The 20,632-nt window shown below is 42.0% G+C and overlaps 1 protein-coding gene across 3 annotated transcripts in view; it reads left to right on the top strand.

Moving 5' to 3' along the window:
• The first annotated feature begins 5,659 nt into the window (after positions 1 to 5,659).
• The window catches only part of RSPH3 (radial spoke head 3), a 53,367-nt gene continuing 38,394 nt past the window's right edge, over positions 5,660 to 20,632 (top strand). For 2 of the 3 annotated variants that reach the window (XR_008680859.2, XM_004044895.5), the window contains exons 1-3: positions 5,660 to 6,536; positions 11,671 to 11,758; positions 19,169 to 19,310. Coding sequence is in view for 2 of the 3 variants with exons in the window: in XM_004044895.5 (XP_004044943.4) it covers positions 5,995 to 6,536; positions 11,671 to 11,758; positions 19,169 to 19,310 (772 nt within the window). In the remaining variant the exon portion in view is untranslated. The remainder of the gene's footprint in view (positions 6,537 to 11,670; positions 11,759 to 19,168; positions 19,311 to 20,632) is intronic. The other variant, XM_063707227.1, reaches the window with a different exon arrangement.

Genomic DNA, 20,632 nt, shown 5'->3' with positions numbered 1-20,632 from the left:
AAAAGAGGAGTAGAAAAAAAATCCAGGAAAAGAGACAAGGAAAAATCATAAAGCACAAACACAGTGTGGAAACATGATAGTTCATGCAGTGGGACTGCAAGCGCTCAGCTCTGCTGAGAAAAAAAGTACAAGACAGATATCAGTGACATGTGAAATTCGAAAAATACGCAGTAACCAGGTAGTGGCAGGCTTATAGCATAGTTTAAGAAACTTGAACTCATTAGGCAGTGGGTTATGGAGCAAGCATGATCAAGGATCACTTTCTGTTCGATTATTGTTTGGTTCCATAGACGATTTAATTTAGACTACATGAGGTCAGAATGATGAGGTCAAAGGCTGGTAGGAATAGGAAGGATACAAAAAAGAGGATCCAGAAGCAAGAAACACTGAGGAAGTAAAATGGACAGGACTTGGTGATTATTGGGATATGGAGAATGAGGGGAGGGGGAACAAGCAAAAGGGGCAAGAAATGGGGGATCTGGGAGTGGGAGGACAATGAACATCATAAGCTGATGCTTTCTTGCTTAAGTTCTAGAGTCCAGCAGTCAAGGGCTTAAGTCTTGGTCCTGTCACTTGCTTGCTATATGACTTTGGTAAGTTATTTTAACTTCTCTAAATTTCAGTTCCTTGCAAATTAAATGGGAATAATATCAGAATCTACCTCATTGTTAGACTGGGATTGTTACAACAACTAAATGAAATCAGGTATGTAAAGTGCTTAGCTTAGTGCCTGCTATACATCAGAAACACCTATTGATTAAAGAATTTTAAAATGATTATCTGACTATGTCTGTGGTCATAGATCTACCTTTTCTCTTCTTACTATAGACAAATTGTCCATGTTTCTAGGCAAGGCCAATCCCTCAACTTATGCACAAAAGCCTATTCCTTTTTGCCAACATCATTCCACCAATTCTTCCCTCCATCCCACACCATCCATTCCACCCTCTCTCCTGAATCACTTCTAGAAGCACATACACATACGGTCAATTCTACCATTAAAAAATATTGAACCTCTTCTTGACTCAATTTCCCTTTAACTACCAGCCCATTTGTTTTTTCTTTCCTTGAGTCATAAATCGCTCTTCTGTCACTCTCTTCAGGATCCATTATAACTGAACTTTCTCTTCTACAACTTCATGAAAGTTGCCTTTTTTCAGATCACCAGAGACCTCTATGTTGCTAGATCCAATGTTCTTATCTTGCTTAGCACATGTATGGCATTAGATACAGCTGATTACTCCCTTCTCCTTGAAACACTTTCATTACTTAACTCCCAGGTGACCAGGCTTTCTGCATTTTCTACCATTTTTGTTGGCCCTCTTTTGCAGTCTCCTTTGCTGATTATTCCTCATCTTTCCAAACTCTAAATATTGGAATGCTCAAGGCCTTATATCTCTACACTCCCTTGATAATTTTATCAAGTCTCATGGCTGTTGATTCAAAAATCCACTTCTGTAGCCCAGACCAATCTCCTGAAACTCTAGACTCCCATGTCCGACTGTCTACTCAACATCTCCACTTGGATGACTAACATGCCTTCCAAGCTTGATGTGCCCCAGACCAAGCTGCTAATGCTCACTCCAATAATGGATCCTCCCCAGCATTCCCTCTATCACTAAATGGCAACTCCATTCTTCCAGATACTCTAGTCAACAACTTTATCATGGCCTCTAGCTGTAATTGAATAGTTTAAATTAAACCAGTCCTCTCATGGGAATAAGCATAAAAGCTGAACATTTAAAAAAGCACACATAACAAAAACTACACAGGCCGTTTGAAGACTCTGGAGAGCAATCAAGATGGTCAAGACATGAGAGACTGGGATCCCAGAAGACAGATGCATAAAGTGATACAGAACTTCTCCACTGCTTTTTCTGATTGGGTCATTTGCTGAGTTTTGTGCAGGGCATTTATGGAGAGCAGAAAGCAGTGACCTGGAGGTATCAGGGACCTTTCAGATATGGGGAGATAAAAAATTGGAGTTGAAAACTGCTGATAGGACTTGAAGGGACAAGATCCCAAAGAAAGGAGGATCATAGAGAAGCCAGTCTGACATTTAGTTTGGCTTTTATCCTTGAGGCATTTGCTGAATTCTAAGCTGTAAGGGCACTGGAAATCAAGAAACCAAACAGTTGCTAAATAGCTAAAATGCTAAGTGCACATTTCAACAGTCTCACAGAGCTGGGAGTACAAAAATTGGAGTTCAAGGTCACCCAAAGATGGGGACCTGTTGAATACCACAGATGTTCATGTTGAGAAAGAATAGAAAGGCCTAGCTCTGGGATAAGGCCAAACCAGAAAATGATCAGCCCTCACAAAGTCTGAATCCCTGATTAAAGGTCATCTGAGGCCAGGTGCAGGGGCTCACACCTGTAATCCCAGTACTTTAGGAGGCCAATGCAGGTGGATCACTTGAGGTCAGGAGTTCGAGACCAGCCTGATCAACATGGTGAAACCCAGTCTCTACTAAAAAAATACAAAATTGGCCGGGCATGGTGGTGCACACCTGTAATCCCAGCTACCTGGGAGGTGAGACAGGAGAATTGCTTGAACCCAGGAGGTGGAGGCCACAGTGAGCCAAGACAGTGCCATTGTACTCCAGCCTGGGCAACAAGAGCAAAACTCTGCCTCAAAAAAAAAAAAAAAAAAAGTCATCCGTTCCTACTCTAATTGCTTGCCAGAATAAAATTAAATCCTTTCTGGAGAAAGACAACATCAGCCACAGTCTCTATGCAATTTATTTATTATTTATTTATTTATTTATTTATTTATTTATTTTTGCCAGAGCCTCTATGTGATTTTTTTCCTACACAATGTCTAACATTTAATCAGAAACCTTAGGTTCATCTCTTATGCCTTTCTTTCTCTCGTGCACCACGTCACGTCCAATCTGTTCTACCTTCAAAATTGAGCTGGGATCTTCCCACCACTTTTGGCCCAGATCCAGAACCAAGCTCCACTGAAAGCAAGGCAGTCTGCCCCCCGACACGGCCTCGGCACTGACTCACTGCATCTCTCGGGCCCAAGCACCACACCTACCCCAGATCCAAGCCACCCTCTCACCAGCCTTATTGGGAGCAGCTTCCTATCTGGTCTCTCTGCTTCTGCCTTTGCCCCACTTCAGTCTATTCTCAACCAAACAACTAGAAAAAACAAATTTTTTTAATCCAACTATGTCAAGCTTCTACTCAAAACCCTTTAGGGACTTTTAACCCTAGAGTAAAACCTAAAGTCCTTTCACTGACCTACAACAAGGCGCACGGCCCAGCCTCTGACTTCATCTCCGAATGCTCCTCCTTGTGCTCACTCTGCTCCACTCACTCTTACTCCCATCCCCAACACGACTTCCTGCCTTAGAACGAGGAATTGACTGCTTCCTTGACCTGGAATGCTGTGACAATTAGTCACAAGTCTCAAGTTTCATTTCTTCACCTCCTTCAAGTCTTTACTCAAATGTCACCTTCTCAATGAAGCCTTCTCTGACCACTATAAAATTGATAGGTCTCCCATGCCCCTAGCACCTAGCCTTATTTCCTGCTTTATTTCGAATCAGCTATTATAATTATGTAACACCCATAATGTACTCACTTTTCTTGTTTGTATGACTCCTCCACTAGAATATAAATTCTGTCAAGGCAGGAGTTTTAATCTGTTGTTTGTTTTTGTTTTTCACTGCTATATCCCCACTAACACCAGGGGAGTGGGGACGAGGGACAAGAAAACAACAATGCTTGGCACATACTAGATACGCATAACTATTTGTGGAATGAATCTTTCAGTTTCAGATCATCCAAGAGTTGTCCACAAAATAGTCAGATATCCAGGACTGTCACCTGAGGGAGAAGTCTAGGTTAGAGATACATCCTTTGCTGCCCTGAGTATATAGGTGGTACTAGAAATTACAGACGTGAAATGGGACTGCCCTGGGAGAAAGTACAAGAAGAGAAACAGGCTGTGGATAAAAGCTTGTACAGGCCAGGCACAGTGGCTCACGCCTGTAATCCCAACACTTTGGGAGGCTGAGGAGGGTGGATCACCAGGTCAAGAGAACAAGACCATCCTGGCCAACATGGTGAAACCCCGCCTCTACTAAAAATACAAAAATTAGCTGGACGGGATGGCACACGCCTGTAGTCCCAGCTACTCAGGAGGCTGAGGCAGGAGAACCACTTGAACCGGGGAGGCGGAGGTTGCAGTGAGCCAAGATCGCGCCACTGCACTCCAGCCTGGCCACAGAGCGAGACTCCATCTAAAAAACAAAAAAAGAAAGAAACTTGTAAAAGAACCTATAGTGGCTATCAATTTCTTTATAAAGCCCACTGTGGCTGGTATAGCACTATTGGTTACCCACTTAATACCCATTCAATTCTGCCCCAACATCCTCCTAACAGAATTTGTTCTCCTCCTCCCTGGCCAAGTGTTTCTTGGAGGCCTAGAAAGACCGGTTACCTGGTCTAATCCAAATATGGTGGTCTTATATAGATCCTAAGCTTAAATCAATATGATGTAATTCTGGTCAGTCGGGAGTTTACGAGGGGGTTTTGCTCTTCCAATAAAGACAAAAGAGCAGATACTTCTATTACTACTTTGTTGAAGCCAACAACCCAGGTGACAGAGTGGAAAGGTAGGGGAAAAAACGTGTTGTTGATAATGTGCTGAGCCCCCAAGTTAACCTCCAGGTTAACCAACCTGGGGACTGTAAAATAATGAATTCCTTATTATTTCAGCCACTTGGAATTGGTTTTTTGTTACTTGAGGGAAAAAATATTCTAATTAATATGCTAGTGTTTACTGTTTCCACGATGTGGTGTCAGCCTGTCTATAGATATTTCTACAACTCATCTACACAAACCTTGCTTACAGTTTTCCAAATGCACCTTGGGCTTCTTGAGCCTTTGATCAAGCCATTCCGAATGCACTTCCCCCAAGAGGCTGGCCAGTTAAAATACTATCATTCATCAAACACAATTTAAATGTCACTTTCTCCTCTAGCCCTTTCAGAAATTACCTCAAAATTAAATGATCAGACCTAAAATATTTTGGGAGTGTTTTCACCTCTAGAATTTACCATACACCTTTATGTTAGTGTTACTTATAGAATGCCAACATCTGCTTTAGGTCATACACTTCAAAGCGCAGAACGGTCCAGATCTTAATATAAAGGCTTGCCATTTACCAGGCACAGCTCTAAGTATTAACGGTTTTAATCCTCAAGACAAAACCTAAAGAGATAAATTCTTCTATTGCCACTTTGTGGATTAGGAAAATGAAGCACAAAAACATTTAACTTGCCTGAGGTTTCGGAGCTAGTACATTCTAGAACCTGGATTCAAATCAAGACAGCAATTAGCTGAATGAAGGTGTAACTGCAAATGCAAATAACTGATCACAAGGGATACACATTCACTCATACAAGATACAAGATTTTTAACGTTGCTGGTACTAAAACCAAAGCGTCTGCGTTTTTAAGCGCAGCCCCACCCCGCAATATTAGAGACATTCTTTAGAGCTGGAAGCCTGATAAATTAAGGGGAACTATGCCTTTGTATTTTTTAAGACTCAATAAATTGCTCACTTCTTTCCCAAAATGAGGTGTCTGTGGGGGAGGCCCCTGTCGCTCCGTGTGCCAAGTGTCCTCCGATTGCTAGCACACAGCGGTGAGCAGAGAAGGTAGGTGAGGAACTGCACTGACTCAGCTGCAGAGGGCGGCGGCAGCCCGCCCCTGGGGCGGGAGAAGGGCAGGTGCCGGGAGACACCAGGAAGCTCTTCCCCGCCCGGGCACTTAACAGAGCTGGGAGCCTGGCTGCCAGGGGCGTGTTATCGCGGGGGCAGCCTGGGAGCGCTGCTGCGCCGCGGCAGGAGAAACAGCCGAGGACACCCTGGAAGAGTAGGAGCACGTGGGCCTGCGAGAATGGCGCCAACACAAGCCCTGCAAAGCCACATTCCAAAGCCGGGCCAAGGACAGCCATCGTTGCCCCGCAGGCCTCAAGGATGACAGTCAAGCCAGCCAAGGCCGCCTCCCTAGCCAGGAACCTCGCAAAGCGCAGGCGCACCTACCTGGGTGGCGCGGCTGGGCGGAGTCAAGAACCGGAAGTCCCTTGCGCCGCAGTCCTTCCCGGGAAACCCGGGGACCGGAACTGCCCGGAGTTCCCGCCCCCAGACAGAACCCTGGGTTGCTGGGCAACCGATGCGGCTGCCGCAGCTGGTCTCTGTGGTGCTGGGAGCGAGCCCAGTATAGCTCCCACCTCCTGCGCTGGTAACCTCCCGTCCCGCCCGCCTCCCTTGTTGTCGCCTCTCCTCGCGTCGCGGAATCCTTGCCCTTGGCACTACTTACATCTCTGCGGGTCCCACAACACCTTAGCGCCCACCTGCTTCAAAGCCAAGCTCCACCGAAAGCGAGGCAGTCAGCCCCCGGACATGGCCTCGGCGCTGACTGATCGCACCTCTCGGGCCCCGAGCACCTACACCTACACCAGCCGGCCCCGAGCACTGCCCTGCCAGCGCAGCCGTTACCGGGACAGCCTGACGCAGCCGTGAGTGACCAAGCCAGCCCCTGTGTGGTCCATACTTGCACCCCATCCCCAGGCCGGGGTCTGGCCCCTTCGCCCTGGCAAAAAAGCTGCTTATGCTGTCTTCCCTTGGCTGCACTCTGCTGAAATAAAAGTTCTGCCCTAAGGAATCTCCCGTGGTGTGGAGGAGTGAAGCAGGAAGGGGCATGGGTTGGGCATCAGTTAACTTTTAGTGATATGAGTTGCTGCCGTGGTCCTTAACATGTACACAAATTGGCTCATTTCACAAAGTTTGAATTGTACCAGTGTGTATTGAGGGCCAGCTACGTGCTGAGCACCTTACTGGGGGCATTCAAATACGTTTTCTTAGTTAATCCACAGTGCTGGGAAGTTGGTTTTATAACTCCATTATGCAGATGAGGAGACCGCGGTGCAAAGATATCCAACAGTAGCATATCCAAAATGGGAGCCGAGTAAATCTCTTCGGCAGGCTTTGAGCAGGAGTAAGATTATTCTTCCATGCAGGACCACAGATTGGGGGGGGGGGGGTGGGGTGGGGGTGGTGGTGGTGGTGGTGGTGGTGGTGGTGGTGGTTGCTGTTGTTGTTTTGAGACGGAGTTTCGCTCTTGTCGCCCAGGCTGGACTGCAATGACGCGATCTCCGCTCACTGCAACCTCCGCCCCCCTCCCCCCCTCCTCCCCGATCAAACGATTCTCGTGCCTCAGCCTCCCAAGTAGCTGGGACTACAGGCGCCCGCCACCACGCCCGGCTCTTTTTTTTTTTTTTTTTTTTTTTTGTATTTTTTTAGTACAGACGGGGTTTCACCATGTTAGCCAGGATACTCTCGATCTCCTGACCTCGTGATCCGCCCGCCTCGGCCTCCCAAAATGCTGGGATTACAGGCCTGAGCCACCACACCCAGCAAAAAAAGCATAAGCTCTTAAAGTTCTCTTGAAGTTAAACGGTTCTCTAAAGTTCTTTCCATAAGCCTCAAATGTTGAATTCAGCAGAACTTTATAGGAATGCAAGCTCCATGGATGCAGGAACTTTTGCATCTTTTGTTCACCTAGTACAATGCCTGGTACATAGTAAGCACTTAATACGAATTGTCAAACTGATGATTGAACATCAACAATGTAATTATTGATGCTTATTTCAAACGCTCTTTCTAAATTCATAATTATCTTGTTCTAACAAATTCTTTTTCTACAAGAGATGTCTATCACTATAAGAAAACTAAAATAGAAAATTTAAATTTGAAGAGTGATCATTTATATTAGAAAAGGATTCAATTTTAAAATTTTCTAATCCTTCCAAAAACACTTTCTGGTGCCTTTAAGTGGTTGCTTACAAATCATTACTATCCAATCAGACCAACAGATTAGAAACAAGAATCAATGGTGGTTCATTAGGAACAACTTTTTGATAGTTGATTAGTATATTGAAGTAATCTATTGATTAGTTTATTAGTATATCTGAGTAATGCACAAGACAGAAAAATCTCAATTTTGAGGAAGTAGTATCTTACAAATCATAATCATTAATATCCTAATGGATAAAATACTGATATTTTATCCATAATTTGCTTATGGATAAGGATAATATTCTCCTCTGATATCCTTATGAATAAAATATTTTTTAAGTGTTCAGGAGAGTAGCCGGGCATGGTGGCATGTGCCTGTAATCCCAGGTACTTGGGAGGCTGAGGCAGGAGGATCACTTAAACCCGGAAGGCGGAGGTTGCAGTGAGCCAAGATCATGCCACTGCACTCCAGCCTGGGCGACAAAGCGAAACTCTGTCTCAAAAAAAAAAAAAGCGTTCAGGAGAGTACTTGTCTTAATCCATTTTATGTTGCTCTAACAGAGTATCTGAAACTGGATAGTCTATAAAGAGATGTATTTAGCTCACAGCTCTGCAGACTGAGAAGTACAAGAGCATGGTGCTGGCATCTGCTTGCCTTCTAGTGAGGGCTTTTCTTGTTGTTTCATAACATGATGGAGAAGGTCAAAGGGGAAGCAGATCCGTGGGAAGTGGCCAAACAGGAGGAAGTACCTCATTTTGTAGCAACTTGCTGTCTCTGGAACTAGTCCTGTGAGAACTTAATCCAGTCTCTTGAGAGTAAGAGTTCCCTCACTACTGCGAGAACTGGTGCCAAGCCATTCATGAGGGATCCACCCATGTTCCAAACACCTCCCACTAGGCCCCACTTCCCAACACTGCCATATTGGAAATTAAAGTTCCATGTGAGTTTTAGTGGGGACGACAAACCATATCCAGACCACAGCAGTACTTTTAGTACTTGCTGGTGAGTAACTGAATGACCATATCCAAAAAGAGTATGCTTTTGTGTCAATCTGTCTCTATCCTAGAATGTCGTTTAGTTCTTTCCTGTTCAAAATTTTATGTTGAACTGGATAAATCTTCAGTTTTTCAGATGACACATGGCTGGAATGGATAACTAACATGACTGAAGGGAGTCAAGGTTCTAAATTATCTTGATTGGGTATATATAACTGGGCTGAAACCAAAAAATGAAACTTAATTGGAAAGCTGTGAAGTTTTACTTAGGTATGAGAAGTCAGTTACACAAATACAGAAATGGGAGTATCTGATTTTTCCTTTGAAAGGGTCTAGAAATTTAACACAAGTCTAATGTGAATCGAGAACTTCCACTTTTTCATAGGATTATAAAGCTGAAAGAGAACATTTGAATACTAGTCTTCTCATTTACAAACAAGAGAATGTAATACATCTTTTATGTATTTCTTGGTAGTTGGGTGATCATAAATGCCATTAAATTCACCTTTGGGCATGTGTCAAAAGACAATTGTGATAATGACATCCCCTCATTTTACAAATCCTTTGGTAAAGGATATATAACCCTTCCAATAAAATAACATTTTTAATGCAAATGAATTAAAACCTTAGAACATACCTTTTTTTTATTTTTATTTTTACTCAGATCAAATAAGGTTTAAAATCACCGTAGAGGGCAGAATAATGATTCCCCAAAGATGTCCTCTTCCTAGTCCCCAGAACCTGTGAACATGTTATGTGGTAAAAGGGACTTTGAGATGTGATTACATTAAGGATCTTGAGATGGGAGATCTTGAGATGGGAAATTAGCCTGGCTTATCCAGGTGGGCCCGGTAGAATCACAGTGGGGCCTTAAAAGTAAAAGAAGAAGGATGGGCACGGTGGCTGACGCCTGTAATCCCAGTACTTTTGGAGGCTAAGGTGGGCGGATCATGAGGTCAGGAGATCCAGACCATCGTGGCTAACACGGTGAAACCCCGTCTCTACTAAAAAAATACAAAAAAAAATGAGCCGGGCGTGGTGGCGGGCGCCTGTAGTCCCAGCTACTCAGGAGGCTGAGGCAGGAGAATGGCATGAACCCAGGAGGCGGAGCTTGCAGTGAGCCAAGATTGCACCTCTGCAGTCCAGCCTGGGTGACAGAGTGAGACTCTGTCTCAAAAAAAATAAAAATAAAGTGAAAGAAGAAGGCACAGGAGTCTGAGTCATAGAAGGAGATGTGTCATTAGAAGCAAAGGTCAGAATCACACAAATGCTGACTGGAAGGCCACCACAAGCCAGGGAATGAGGGCAGTCTCTAGAGGCTGGAAAAGGCAAAGAAACATTCTCCCCAGGACCTCCAGGAGGAGTGCAGCCCTGTTGACACCCATTTTGGACATCTAAACTGCAGAATTCTGAGAATAAATGCGTTATTTTAAGCCAACTATGTAGTTAGTAGTACCATTTAATGAAATAGGAAACACTGAAGAAGTAATGAGTTGGAATGGGAGAGTGATAATTAGTTCAATTCTGAGGTTGCTTTCCAGGTAACATAGTGAGATGTCATTGGGCAACTGGATATGCCTAGAGTTGAGAGAAGAGTTCTCAGCTAAAAATAAAAATTGAGAGTTTTGGGTATATGGATTATAATTGAAGTCTTGAAGATGGATGAGGTCAACTAAGGATAAGAGAAGGCTGAGCCCGGAGGAAATCCTCCAGTATGGGAGGAACTGCAAACAAAGGCTAAGAAAAAGGTGTTAGAGAAGTAGTAGAAAAACAATCAGAAGATTATAGTGGTAACACAGAGGCCTAGGAAAGAGAATGCTTCAGTGAAGGAGTGGCCAGCTGGGCTTAACACTGCCCAGAGATCAATTAATACAAGAAATGAAACTTGTTAGAATGTTCAATAGTGGCTTCAATATATGATAAAAAAGCAACTTATACCCCACTCAGAATCATTTCCCATAGAGTACTGTTATTGGTGTAGGGCAATGTTTAGTGTCTTAGCTATAAGCAATATATAATTGAAATAACTTTGAATGGAAATATCAACTGTGTTTTTGTATTTTTTACTAGCAATCATTCGATCACTGAAATTAATATTTTATTTTATTTCTTATTTATTTATTTATTTATTTATTGAGACAAAGTCTTTCTCTGTCTCCTAGGCTGGAGTTCAGTAGCCCAATCTCAGCTCACAGCAACCTCTGCCTCCTGGGCTGAAACCATTATCATGCCTCAGGCTCCAGAGCAGCTGGGATTACAGGTGCAGGCCACCAGGCCTGGCTAATTTTGTATTTTTAGTAGAGACAGCGTTTCACCATGTTGGCCAGGCTGGAAAATAGTATTAACATTTTAAACAATAACTTTAAAAAATATATTTGGGTTTAAAGAACAATGAGAAAATTGACCTAATTTTTAAGCCTCATTTTTTGATTAGTGTAACTTTTCAATCTTTGAATCAAGCTTTTTTCAGTGCTTTAAAGAAGGCTCCTTTTCAAATGGGCCATTTTCATATTTACTAAAGTCATACAGATTTACAACCTAAATCTAGTCCTGCCACTTACTAGCAAGGTGACCTTGGGCAGATTCCTGAGTCTGTTTCCCCTTCTGAAAAAGGAATCATAATTCCCAACTTGCAGCTTATTGTGAATAATAAATAAGATAATGTACATGAAGGACCTGGCATATAGTAAGCATTACATAAATTGTATCCATTTACCTCCTTATTTTATGGACCACACTAAAACAGAAATTTATTTTCTTAAAATACATTGATTTTAGTCTAAGTCCTATTGAAAATGAGTTACTTCATAGATACCAATACTCTATTAAAGTGGTTATACAGAATTTTCTGTTTTACAGAGGTGAAGAACCTATGCATTATGGAAACATAATGTATGACAGAAGGGTAATTCGAGGTAACACTTATGCACTCCAGACAGGGCCACTGGTAAGTTCAGTTTGAATAGTCTAACACCGTGTTCTCACATTATCTATGGGGAAGGATCAGTTTCTTGGTGTTAATTTCTAATCCATTGCAGACTAAAACATTCATAAAATAAAGATGAATTACTATAAAAATGAAATTTTTAAAAAGACGTACAAATAGAAGCCCAGTGACAGTTTCCAGGAGCTGGGGGATGAGGGGGCCAGGGAGGGAGTTATTGTTTAATGAGTGTAGAGTTTCAGTTTTGCAAGGTGAAAAGAGTTCCGGAGATAGAGGATGGTGACAGTGATAGAACAATGTGAATGTAATTAATACCACTGAATTTTATACTTAAAAATGGTTAAGGTGATAAATTTTACATTACGTGTGTTTTACCACAAAAAAAGAATTAGCTAAAAAAAAAAAAAAGCAAGCCCCAGTTGGCTGGGCACGGTGGCTCACACCTGTAATCCCAGCACTTTGGGAGGCCAAGGCGGGCAGATCACGAGGTCAGGAGATCAAGACCATTCTGGCCAACATGGTGAAGCCCCGTCTCTACTAAAAGTACAAAAATTAGCTGGGTGTGGTGGCGCTCACCTGTAGTCCCAGCTACTCGGGAGGCTGAGGCGGGAGAATTGCTTGAACCCGGGAGGCGGAAGTTGCAGTGAGCCGAGATCGCACCACTGCACTCCAGTCTGGCGACAGAGCGAGACTCCATCTCAAAAAGAAAAGCCCCAATTTTTCATTAGATTCAACAGAACTCTGCCATTCTAAACATTTCTAAACTTTTACTCTCAATTTCTGTACTTAAATTGTTACAGACCACTTCAAATAGTTTATAGACACTAGCCAGAGGCCCACATTTTGAGTGGCACTTGTCTATTGCATCTAGATTTGTTTAGATTATCTCATACTCTAATACAATTATCATTATTTAATCAAAAAGTCTGAATTCTGCTTCTTTAATTCACTCAACAAATATTTATTGAGTTTTAGGTCCTGTTCTGGGTACCTAGGATACAGAGATGAGTAAGACATGGTATGATATTAAGGGTGGTGAGTTCTTGGCACAGAAATGAAATACAGGTGAATCCATAAACAGTATATGACATATAAGTGCCTAATACAAGATGGTGATAGAGATGCTCCTCCACTTACGATGAGGTTACGTCCCAATAAACCCACTGAACACTGAAAATGAATTTAAAACACCAAACCTGCCAAACACCATAACATAGCATAGCCTACCTTAAATATGCTCAGAGGCCAGGCGTGGTGGCTCACGCCTGTAATCCTAGCAGTTTGGGAGGCCAAGGTGGGCAGATCACTTGAGCCCAGGCGCTTGAGACCAGCCTGGGCAATGTGGGGTAACCCTGTCTCTACAAAAAAAAAAAAAAAACCCACAAAAATTAGCTGGGCATGGTGGCACACCCCTGTAGTCCCAGCTACTTGGGAGGCTGAGGCAGAAGGATTGATTGAGCCCAGGAGGACAAGGCTGCAGTGAGCTGTGATCACACCACTGCACTCCAGCCTGGGTGACAGAGGGAAACCCTGTCTCAAAAAACAAAAACAAAAACAAAAATACAACCTAGAATGTTAAGGAATTGAGGGAAGCTCAGTGTGCCTGAATCGGAGTCTGAGGCAGGGAGTATTAAGAAATACGTGATTAAAAAGTAGTTAAAGATGAATAATAGCATTCAAATCCACATTAGAGAGAATGTTGTTGAATGTCAAATGAGGGATGTGAAGAACCCACCTAAGGTATGTTCCCAGAGTGAGACCCTGTCTACAAAAAAAAAAAAAAAACAGTGCTCATTAGCCTACAGTTGGGAAAAATCATCTAACACAAAGCCTATTTTATAATAAAGTACTGAATATCTCATATAATTTATGAAATATTAAAGTGAAAAATAGAATGGTTGTATGAGTATTCAAAGTACATTTTCTGTGGATACTTTTGTATCATCATAAAGCTGAAAAATCATAAACCACATAAGTTGGGGAACATCTATTAGTCTGAAGCAATGGTTAACTTAATAAACATATATATATGTATGTATGTATATACGCTTCAGCCCTATCCTGGATCTCCTGCATTAGAACCTCCGGGGGTTCCCTGCTTCTCCCACTGAGGTGGTATCAACAAGGGTGGAGCAGGAAGCTGAACTGTCACCTTCACCCAGTACCAATGAGGTAGTAGGAGATGGCACAAGTCAGTGCCCCACTCTTTCTGGGGTGGTGCCAGCAAACCCAGTGGATAGCTGAATTGCAGTCCTATCTGGCAGTAACAAGGTGGTATGAGGCAGTGCTAGTCAATGCTGCACTCGCCCTACACCACCACCAGTGTCGACAGAGCCTAGAAAGGAGCTGAACTACCACCCCCACCTGGCACCAATGTGTTGGTACAAGTTGACCCTCTGCTTTTGTTGAGGTGGTGTCAGTGGGGCCCAGCAGGAAGTTGAACTTCCAACCCCACTCAGGCTTGTGCACTAAAACAAAAAGCGTGACTTCCTACTGAAAAATTAAATAGAATCCAAAGTCTTAAAATATAATACCCAAAATAGCCAGGATACAAACGAAAATCAATCATCATACAAGAATCAGGACAGTCACAACTTGCATGAGAAAAGACAATCAAGAAATGACAAAACCAAGATGACTCATATGTGGGAATTACCTGACAAGGATTTTAAAGCAACAATCAAAAATGTTTCAATGAAAAGTGAACAATTATAGACACTCTTGAAACAAATAAAAAAATCTTAGCAAAGAAATACAAGATACAAAAGTGGACCAAATGGAAACTTATAGAACTGAAAAATACAATAACTAAAATAAACTCACAGGATGGACTCAGTAGTACATTGGAAATGGCATAGGAAACAGTCAGTGAATTTGAAGAAGAATCAATGAAGAATGGAAGTTATCCAGCTGAACAGAGAGAAAATAGACCAAAAAAAAAAAAAAAGCCTGAGAGAGCTGAAGAACAATCACAAAGATTTACATTCATGTTGTTGGAATCCTAGAAGGAGAGGAGGAAAACTATGAGATGGAAAAATATTTGAAGAAATCATGCTTGAAAATTCCACAAATTTGGCAAAAGGCCTACAGATCCAAGAAGCCAAGTGACCCCCCAAGAGGATAAACCCAAAGAAGTCTACCCGAGACAAATCAAGATCAAGCTTTTGAAAATTAAAAAAAAAAATATTTGAAATTAGCCAGAAAGAAATTACACGTTAGCTAAAGGAGAACAATGATTTAAATGGCAGTGGATTTCTTACCTAAAACATGGAGACAAGAAAGTGGCACAATATTTTTCAAGTCCTTAAAGAACTATCAAGCTCTAATTCTAATCCAGTGAAAATATTTTTCAGGAGTTCCAAAATGGCAGCATAGAAGCAGGCTGGCTTCACTCCCCCTGCAAAAGAAAATCAAGAACAAATGTACAGTGCCAAGATTACCATCAGCAATATTCTAGAGCTCAAGTAGAAGGAAGAAGCAGTTCCCAGGGCTACAGAAAAGTGAAAAAGCTTCAAGGAGATGGTAGGAGAATCAGACGTTCATGTCTACAGTATCTCTCCTTCTAGTCTTCCTGGCATTAAGGGTGTGGAGGATTGTATTAGGGTTCTCTAGAGGGACAGAACAAATGGAATAGATATATATATATATATAAAGGAGAGTTTATTAAGTATTAAGTCACACAATCACAAGGTCCCACAATAGGCCATCTGCAGGCTGAGGAGCAAGGAGAGCCAGTCCAGGTTCCAAAACTGAAGAACTTGGAGTTCAGTGTTCAAGGGCAGGAAGCATCCAGCACAGAAGAAAGATGTAGGCTGCGAGGCTAGGCCAGTCTCTCTTTCCACATTTTTCTGCCTGCTTATATTTTAGCCACTCTGGCAGTTGATTAGATTGTGCCCACCCCGATTAAGGGTGGGTCTGCCTTTCCCAGCCTACTGACTCAGATGATAGTCTCTTTTGGCAACACCCTGAGACACACCCAGGATCAGTACTTGGTATCCTTCAATCCAATCAAGTTGACACTCAGTATTAACCATCACAAGGATTTATCTCTGACTTGTGATTTCTGCACTGGAAAAAGATCAAGGTGGACAACTAGTTTCCCTACCATGTTGGGTTTCCTGGCAGGAAATTCAACCCACCAGAAGCATCATGAGTTCCTGAAGAGAGAAATACCCCTGAGTACAGCCAAAAACAAAATGGGGAGGTGAGACTACCACCCCCAGCCCTGGACACTCTGCTGTATAACTCAACCAAAGGAAACACCAAATCAGAGTGGCTGTTCAGCAGCACCACACTGTAGGAGATAACATTGTACCTGTCCCCTGGGCACAAACCCCTAGCCAGTCACACTACCAGTGTATCCCCTTTGGGACCTCCCCCATTCAGGATGGGCAGTGCTCTGATCATTTACTAGAGCCAGGTGAACCTGGCCTTAAGGCACCACCTAGAGCCAAAAAGGAGGCAGCAATCTAGTGATAAAGGATCTCTGTCGGGGCGCAGTGTCTCATGCCTGTAATCCCAGCACTTTGGGAGGCCAAGGCAGGCAGATCGCTTGAGGTCATTAGTTCGAGACCAGCCTGACCAATATGATGAAACCCCACGTCTACTAAAAATACAAAAATTAGCCAGGCATGGTGGCGGGCACCTGTAATCCCAGCTACTTGAGAGGCTGAGTCAGGAGAATCACTTGAACCCAGGAGGCAGAGGTTGCAGTGAGCCAAGATCACACCACTGCACTCCAGCCAGGGTGACAGAGCAAGACTCTGTCTCAAAAAAGGAAAAAAAAAAAATCTCTAAGAAAATATATCCAGTAAAAAGCAAAACAAGCCAGACAGATTAGACTGGACTAAATAATCCTTCAGTGCAGAGACATAGACGTCCATCCACATGAAACAACAGCAAACAGAGAACCATGACCTACTTAAAGGGACAAAGCAAGGAATCAGTAACTGGCCCTAATGAGATGGCAGGATGTGAGCTCTTTGACCAAAAATTCAAAATAGCAGTCTTAAGGAAATTCAGTGATGTCTAAGATAACACAGAAAAGCAATTTAGAAATTTGTTAGAGAAATTTAACAAAGAGATTGAAATAATTTTTAAAAATCAAGCAGAAATCTTGGAGCTGAGTAATACATTTGTTGAACTGAAAAATTTATTAGAGGCTTTCAACAACAGAATGAATCAAGCAGAGGAAAGAATCAGTGAACATGAAGACAAAGACAAACTATTTGAAAATACACAGTCTCAGGAGAAAAAAGGATGAGAAGAAACAAAGACTGCTTATAAGATATAGAAAATTACCCCCAAAGGATCAAAGCTAAGAATTACTTGTGTTCAAGAGGGAATTGAGCAAGAGCAAGAAGTGGGAAGCTTGTTTTAAGAAATACTAACAGAAAACTTTCCAAAACTTGAGAAAGAGATAGATATCCAGGTACAGGAAGGTCAGAGAATACCAAACAGATTCACCCCAAATAATACCCCATAGAATAATCAAGCTCTCAAAGGTCAAGGACAAAAAAAGAATCCCAAAAGCAGCAAGAGCAAATAACATACATGAAGGAGCTCCAGTCCATCTGGCAGCAGACTTCTCAGTGGAAACTGTACAGGCCAGGAGGGAGTGAGATGACCAGGAGGGACTGGGGTGATATTTTCAAAGTGCTGAAAGAAAAAAAATCATCTAACAATATTGTATCCACAAAGTTATCCCTCAAATATGAAGGAGAGATAGTCTTTCCTAGACAAATAAAAGCTGAGCAAATTCAGCACCACCACGCCCATCTTACAAGAAGTGTTGAAGGGAATTCTTCAGCCTGAACAACAACAACAAAAAACACTAATGTGCCAAAAGAAAACATTTGAAGGTATGAAACTTACTGGTTAAATTAAGTACATAGACAAACCTAGAATACTCTCATACTATAACTGTGGTATGCAGTCCACTCATAATTCTACTATGAGGCCCAAAAGACAACTATCAAAAACAGTAATAGCTGCAGCAACCTGTTAAGAGGTAGGTAATATAAAAATATGTGCAATGAGACAACTAAAAGTTAGTATGTGGGGGGATGGAGTTAAAGTGTAGAATTTTTTTTCTTTTTTTCTTTGCTTCTGTTCTTTGTGATCTAAGATAAGTTGTCATCTCTGCAAACAACTTGTTATATCTATGTTTTTTGTAAGCCTCATGGTAACCACAATGCAAAAATGTGTAATAGATTCACCAAAAATTAAAAGCAACAAACTAAAATATACTACCAGATAAAGTCATTTAACACAAAGAAAGACAATAAAGAAGGAAGGAGATACAAAACAACCAGAAAATAAGCAACAGAATGGTAGTAGTAAGTCCTTGCTTTATCAATAATAACACTGAATGTAAGAGGACTCGGTTCTCCAATTAAAAGGCATAGAATAGCTGATTGGATAAAGAAACGAGACCCAACTATATGCTCCTACAAGAAACCCACTTCACCTATAGAGACACACATAGACTGAAAGTAAAGGGATGGAAAAAGATTTTCCATGCAACTAGAAACCAAAAAAGAGCATGAGTATACTTACATCAGATAAGCTACAAATCAAATACTGTAAAAAGAAACACAGTCACTCTGTAATAATAAAGTGATCAATTCAGCCAGAGGATGTAACAATGATAAATATCCGTGCACCCAACACCAGAGCTCCCAACTATATAAAGCAAACATGAATAGATCTAAAGGGAGAGATAGACTGCATTAATATTAGGAGACTTTAACAACCTGTTCTCAGTAATGAATAGATAATCCAAACAGAAAATCAGGAAAAAAAGAAAAAGAAAGACAGAAAAGAAAATTGGTGTTAAACTTCACACTAGACCTATTAGGACTAACTGATATTTGTAGAACATTTTATCCATCTTCTGCAGAGTACACATTTTTTTTTCTTCAGCACATGGATCATTCTTCAGAATAGACCATATCTTAGGCCACAAAACATGTCTGAACAAATTCAAAAAAGTAGAAATCATATCGAATATCTTTGCTGACCACAATGAAGTAAAACTAGAAATCAATAATAAGAGGAATCTTGGAAGCTACAAAAATACATAGAAATTAAATAGCATGTTCCTGAATGATCAGCAGGTCAATGAATAAATTAAAAAGGAAATGTTTTTATTATTTTTCTAAATATATAGATAGGATTGTGCACCCATATATTCCAGTTAACAGCCATACTTTGAAGTTTCTTTTATGCTTTGTCAAACATCTTTGTAATTATCTGACAAAGTACCAATACAATTTTAATGAAGTTACTGATAATCAAGAAACATTATGACAAATGCCTTTATACTACTCAGGAATTGCTTTTGGAATGGCAGTTCCTGTATGCTTTAATAAATATTTTCTAAATTCTAGAAGTATTTTCTATCACTGTTAGCTCGGACAGCCTGATTCTCTAGAGCTCCAGAGACGACGGGAGGCTAGGAAGAGGGCTCTTGCCAGAAAACAAGCCCAAGAGCAGCTCAGACCACAAACACCTGAAGCTGTGGAAGGCAGAAAGCATGTTGATGTGCAAACAGGTGTGTGACTGTGCCCTTGGCATTGTGCCCTCTTGGTTTACTCAGTTGTCTATGTCAGTTCATTTTTATTTGGCCTTTGTATTACTTATGCCTCTCCTGTGCTATCTGATACTTCCCCGATCACCTGGTAGGGAAGTTCCTTTATTAAAGAAATACATAGACTAGGCTGGGTGTGCTGGCTCACGCCTGTAATCTCAGCACTTGGGGAGGCTGAGGCGGACAGATCGCCTGAGGTCAGGAGTTCGAGACCAGCCTGGCCAATGTGGTGAAATACCCCATCTCTACTAAAAATACAAAAATTAGCTGGGCATGGTGGTGGTCGCCTGTAATCCCAGCTACTCGGGAGGCTAAGACAGGAGAATTGCTTGAACCCGGGAGGCGGAGGTTGCAGTAAGCCGAGATCGCACCATTGCACTCCAGCCTGGGCGACAAAAGCAAAAGTCCATCTCAAAAAAAAGAGAGAGAGAGAGAGAAATACATAGATTATATACTATTATCATAGTGGATATGGCTGGAAATGTGGGATGGGGTTTAAAAAAAACAAAAAGAAGAATTTTGGCCAAGCACGGTGGCTCACGTCTGTAATCCCAACACTTTGGGAGGCAAGGCGGGAGGATCACTTGAGCCCAGGAGTTCGAGACCAAAGACCCCATTCTCTACAAAAAAATTTTAAAATTGGTTGAGCATGGTGGTGCACGCCTGTAATTCCACCTACTCAGTAGGCTAAGGCAGAAGGATCATATGTGCCCAGGATTTCAAGGCCTCAGTAAGCTATGATCACACCACTGCACTCAGCCTGAACAACAAATAAATAAATAATTTTGTGACCAAATTCTCTCTTAGCCCTTTTCACATATTCTGTTCTCAAACTGGGATCCTTTCTCACAGCCCAACGTGAATCACTGTTCTTTTCATTAGGACTTACAGGAAAGGAGAGCAATATAGTTCTATTTTGTCCTTTTGTTTGTCTTTTGAGATTAGTAAACCCACTCCCATCTGAGTCATCTGCCTCTCACACCAGCCTCTTCTGTCCTCTGGTTCTGTCGCTGTGCACATTCCCCAGGGCCACACAGGCACCCCTGAGGCAGGTGCCAGGATTTGCATACTTGTCTCGCTCTGCTCAGCTGTAGAGGCTTACCTGGTCCTATAGGGTCTAGCTGTGTTGTTGACAGAATCTTGGTCATCAGACAGTGCTTGGTGTTTTCTTTGGACCACTGTCACTACTTCAGGTTCACTTTGTACCCTTCCAAGATGGTGAGTGGATCCATCGGGATTATTTCTGCATGGTAAAGGCAAAAGGGACCATTCCATGCTTTAACCCC

Source organism: Gorilla gorilla, chromosome 5 (assembly GCF_029281585.2).
Source record: "Gorilla gorilla gorilla isolate KB3781 chromosome 5, NHGRI_mGorGor1-v2.1_pri, whole genome shotgun sequence".
Lineage (NCBI taxonomy): Eukaryota > Metazoa > Chordata > Mammalia > Primates > Hominidae > Gorilla > Gorilla gorilla.
Note: the sequence above shows the minus strand (reverse complement) of the source record. Positions and strands in the feature narration are given on the sequence as shown.